The 5,000-nt window shown below is 47.2% G+C and overlaps 1 protein-coding gene across 1 annotated transcript in view; it reads left to right on the forward strand.

Moving 5' to 3' along the window:
• The window catches only part of ctnnal1 (catenin (cadherin-associated protein), alpha-like 1), a gene marked incomplete at both ends in the record, with an annotated part of 59,718 nt that overhangs the window by 49,450 nt on the left and 5,268 nt on the right, over positions 1 to 5,000 (forward strand). Inside the window, 5 exons of the mRNA XM_080531133.1 lie at positions 164 to 364; positions 1,226 to 1,312; positions 1,682 to 1,840; positions 2,115 to 2,207; positions 4,315 to 4,465. Coding sequence (XP_080387259.1) covers positions 164 to 364; positions 1,226 to 1,312; positions 1,682 to 1,840; positions 2,115 to 2,207; positions 4,315 to 4,465 — 691 coding nt within the window. The remainder of the gene's footprint in view (positions 1 to 163; positions 365 to 1,225; positions 1,313 to 1,681; positions 1,841 to 2,114; positions 2,208 to 4,314; positions 4,466 to 5,000) is intronic.

A 5,000-nucleotide genomic window follows, 5' to 3' on the forward strand; every position in this document is an offset into this window, starting at 1 on the left:
GAGTGACTGTGGATGAGAGTGACTGTGGGAAAGCAATTGGCCTTTGGTACACAACATGGTGTTGGCTTTTTCTTTCATGAATAAACTCCATCCTTCCTAGCAGAGAGAGTATTTAACCTGTCGTTCTTCTTCTTCTTCTTCTTCTTCTCTGTGTGTATGCCAGTCCAATGTGGAGGGTCTTCGTGAGGGTCTGTACACGCTGCCCCCCCAGGGACTGTCTGCCCAGCTGGAGTGCGTGGTGGAGAGGACGGAGGACTTCACCGACTCGGCCTACACCAGCCACGAGCACCGCGAGGGCATCCTACAGCTGTGCCAGCTCACGCGCCAGGACACGGAGCAGCTCATCGCCACATGGATGGAGGCGGTGTGTGGGCGCTCTCACAGGCACACACACACACACACACACACACACACACACACACACTCTCATTGGGGGGCTTGTGTGTGTGGAGGAATGTTGCCCTCCTGTCTTTCATCTGTGTAAAGGAATGTGCCTTGTCACACACACACAAGCGCACACACACACACACACATGTCTACACTCACATATGGAGATGAGAATGTTGCCTACAGTACATAACTCAAACTACACAGGAAGTCCTTTTAACAACAGACACACACACACACATACACACATTTCCACAGAGCAGGGCGCATGATCTTGACCTTGTGTTCTGTTGTACTGTTGCTAGTTACGCCGACAGAATCAGTAGATGAGGACCTTGAGTGCAACCCTCTCCAACTACCCACCCCCTTGCTATGTTGTTGTCCTTCATTACCTACTGCATAGGTGTTGAATATCTGTATTCAGCTTGGCTGTATGAATGAAAACACTGTGCTCCCCTGTCTGTTGCTATTGTCGCGCCACCTTGGCCTCTAAACCGCGTGGGCGTTTGTGCAAAACAAGTCATCAAACCATTTCTGCTTGGTTGGGAGTTCGGTCCTCCTGTCCACCCCTACCACCCTCCCACCCAATGACTGGGTCTCTTAACCACTCCACGGATCTGAACCACTTCGGTGACAAGGAGTGAAACAGGAGTGAGCTCTCATTCTGACAGGAGCAGACGTGTGTGTGTGTGTATGTGTGTCTCTTTGTGTGTGATCTTGTGAGTCTGACTCTTTGTCTCTGCATAGACAGACGAACAGTTCGGCAGCAGTCGGAAGACTCCTCTAATCTTTTCCCCCCTCTTCTTTCCGTTTTGATTTTGATCTCTCCCCGGAGCAGCAGTCACTCCATGTCAAAGAGGTCACAGAGGAGATAGAGCTGTCCATACTCAAGACCTGTCAGAGTGTCAGCGAGCTCCGTAGAGAGGTGAGCTTTCGTGCCATTCAGTCTCTGAGATTTGAGAGTCTTAGAGCAGTCCACTGCAGTGTCTCTCTCTCTCTCTCTCGCTCACTCACTCTCTCTCTCTCTCTCTATCCCTCATCACCCTCTTTCTGATGTCGCTCCTCATAATATGAGATATATCATATCTCTATCCCTCACCCTCTTTCATCTCACACTTTGTCTGCCGTTCCTCCTCTCACCACTCTCAATCACATTTTTTTTTATCTCTCCTACATTCTTTCTTCACTCTCACCCCACTCTCTCTCTCTCTCTCTCTCTCTCTCTCTCTATTCCCCTCTCCCTCCCTCTCATCCTCTCCCTGCCCTCTTCTTCCTCTTCTTTCATCATCATCAGCTCCAGAAGGCGGCGGTGGGCCGGGCCACGGATTTGCTGAAGCTGCACACGGACCACCTGCCGCTGCGAGCGCTGAAGGCCTCGGGGGGAGAGGGCAACCTGGAGGCCGTGGCCGAGTACGCCCGCAAGCTCACCGAGCAGAAGGAGCAGCTGGTGGAGGTGAGTTGGTGAGGGTGGGGGGGTAGTAAGGGGGGCCAGGAGAGCACCGTTCTCAACCACCACATCCACACACTGTGTAGTGGGTACAGTACCTGTGTATATCCCTATAGGCAAGGCTGTGTTCTCCTCCTCCACCTCCTCTTCCCTCTCCTCTCCTCTTGTTTGCGGCGACTGTCCCGACGGAATTCCATTGTTCTGTTTAAAAAGAAAAGAACCGATTCCCAAAAAAATGATATATATAAAGATATATATCGGTTCGATGTTTGTGTTTCAGACCTGTCGGCTCCTGTGTCATATCTCTGGGACGGAGCCCCTGGAGATCACCTGCATCCACGCAGAGGAAACCTTCCACGTCATCGGCCCACAGGTAACACCAGAGGGGGGTGGGATGTGGTTTTTCCCTGATTCAGCAGGGATGTACTGCTTTACACACAATACTGTATTCTTAGTACACCACTGAGTTGGGGACAGGAGACACGTTGCAATCAGATTCGCTTGCACGTGTTTTGTGTGTGTGTGTGTGTGTGTGTGTGTGTGTGTGTGTGTGTGTGTGTGTTTCTGTGTGTGTGTGTGTGTGTGTGTGTGAAATCCTTCCATTTCATATGTTACATACAGCCAGCAGGGAACATCGCATCAGTTCTGTGCCCCTGAGTGTTCCTAATTAAGTTTGCTCTTCCAGGCCATCGAACGTCCTTAATGATCTCCTGAGGCTGTCGTCTAGATAGAACACTGACGGTCCTGAGGCGCTAATGTCAGACCCTGCATGATCCCTTTCAGTAATGATGTTCAAAGGTCAACCAATCAATAGGTCACAGTGGGAGGCTGTGTGTGTGTGTGTGTGTGTGTGTGTGTGTGTGTGTGTGCGTGTGTGTGTGTGTGTGTGTGTGTGCGTGTGTGTGTGTTTGTGCGTGTGCGTGTGCGTGTGTGTGTGTGTGTGTGTGTGTGTGTGTGTTTATGTGTGGTCTAGTGGGGAGGGGAAACTGATATCTCTACCTCCCTGTGGTAATAAAGAGACTCCCTGAGGGTAATTGCCAATTAACTGCAGCACACTGGAGGAGATGCACTCTGACTTGTGTGCATGAGGTCTCTGGAGTTATTCCCCTTTGTATCAGACGGAGTCATCTAACGTCTGTCTTGTCAGTGCTAGAATGTGTGTAATAAAGAATTTGGTTTGGGTAGCTAAGGCTATGGGATCCAGATTACATAGGGTGTGCTTTCCAAATGCTGGAAACTGAGCATCAGAATGAGAATCAGAATCAGAATCAGCATTGCTTTTATTACATCAATGTACGTGTACAATGTACTACAATTCTTGGGTTCAGGTTCAATTAGACATTGGCGTTGCAGCAAAAATTCAAAATCAATAATAGAATAAGCAGGATATAAACAACAATCAACAATAGTTGTATGTACAATAGCGTCAGAGCGTCAATAATAGAATAGGTAGCAGCAGAATGCAAATCAGCATATCAACATTCTTAATGTAAACAACATTACGTAAAGTTCAGGTTCAAGTACTATCAGGTTGTGCAAACAAGCTGTGCAGGTTGCAGTGAGATGGCCGTTTCATACGCCGGTCATATTGTACTTTGTAGGTATACAGGCAGTACACACATACCTGTCCTCCCTAACAAAAGTCATTGGATGTTTTCTATTCATATCTTTTATTTGTTTTATTTTTGGGGGGGCCCGCCACCACCCCCCCTTCTTCGGGGGACTGATATAACTTTTTTCTTATTCAATTAGACATTTTCAATTAGAAAAATACAAATACAAATAGTAATAGTCATAAGAATAACAAAGTTGCTTGGAAAACAGGAGGAAGGGTGAATGATAAACAAATATTTTAATTGTTTGTTAATTAAATGCATGCCTTGTTCTCCTCTAATACCAAATAGTAGAACAATAGAAGATAATGGAATAAAAAATGTTTCCCCCACACAATGATGTTGGTAAACATCCAAACATGAACAACAACAACATAGTATAAAAACATCACAATCGCTTGTATTCACCTGAAGGATTTGACATCCCCAGTCTTAACACAATATGCCCTATGTTACAGTATGTCGTTTGGAATAGTAGGCATGCATTGTTTTTTTCAAAAAAATGCCAGTGGAGAGAGGACGCTGGCGTTGCTTGTTTGCCGCTTCTCCGCCCGAAATCTAGGTGTAATTGCAGTATACAGAGTAGATTGTCCTACAAAGACACCTAGATTTAGTCATCTAAAAATGATAATATGATATGATGTATAGATATGATAGATATGATATGATAGATATGATTGATATGATATGATCACTTTTCAAAGAATTACTACTACTCAATCTTTTCAGTTTGTAAAGCGTCTTTGAGTGTCTTGAAAAGCGCTATATAAGTCTAATGTATTATTATTATTATTAGTAGTAGTATTATTAGTATGCATTATATGGAAATGGCATATTATATGATATTTGATATGTGTGTCTGGTCAGATCATCTCTGCTGCGCAGACTCTGGCCCTGCACCCGTCCAGTAAGATCGCCAAGGAGAACCTGGACGTGTTCTGCGAGGCCTGGGAGTCCCAGCTCTGTGATATGACAGCGCTGCTGAGGGAGATCAACGACGTGTTTGAGGGCCGTCGAGGTGGGCTCTCTCACTCTCTCTCTCTCTCTCTCTCTCTCTCTCTCTCTCTCTCTCTCCTCTCTCTCTCTCTCTCTCTCTCTCTCTCTCCCCCACCCCTCTCTCTCTCTCCCCCCCCCTCTCTCCATCTCTCTCTCTCTCTCCTCTCCTCTCTCTCTCTCTCTCTCTCTCTCTCTCCCCCCCCCCCCCTCTCTCTCTGTGCAGTGTAGGGTCACATTATCCTATTTGGCAGCTCCTCTCACACCCCTTGTTGTTTCGAATTCTCCATGGTGGCGCTGAGAGGGCCGTGTCAGCGGAGCAGTGTTATCAGCAGGAGCCCTCTCATAGGCCCAAACAGTGTTTATTACCCAGAGCCCCCGCCACCCCACCCTCCCCCTGCATGATCCCCTATCATCTCTGAACCCTGGTGGCACATCATGCCACCACACCACTGTCGAACCTTTAAAAGGAACCGACTGATATACTGATATAGCAGATATGGTGGGAACTCCCTCAAATAAAAGAAAGCTTCCACAAATCCGGTGGAATCCTTACCGGG

Source organism: Nansenia antarctica (genome assembly GCF_963989245.1).
Source record: "Nansenia antarctica genome assembly, chromosome: 5".
NCBI lineage: Eukaryota > Metazoa > Chordata > Actinopteri > Argentiniformes > Microstomatidae > Nansenia > Nansenia antarctica.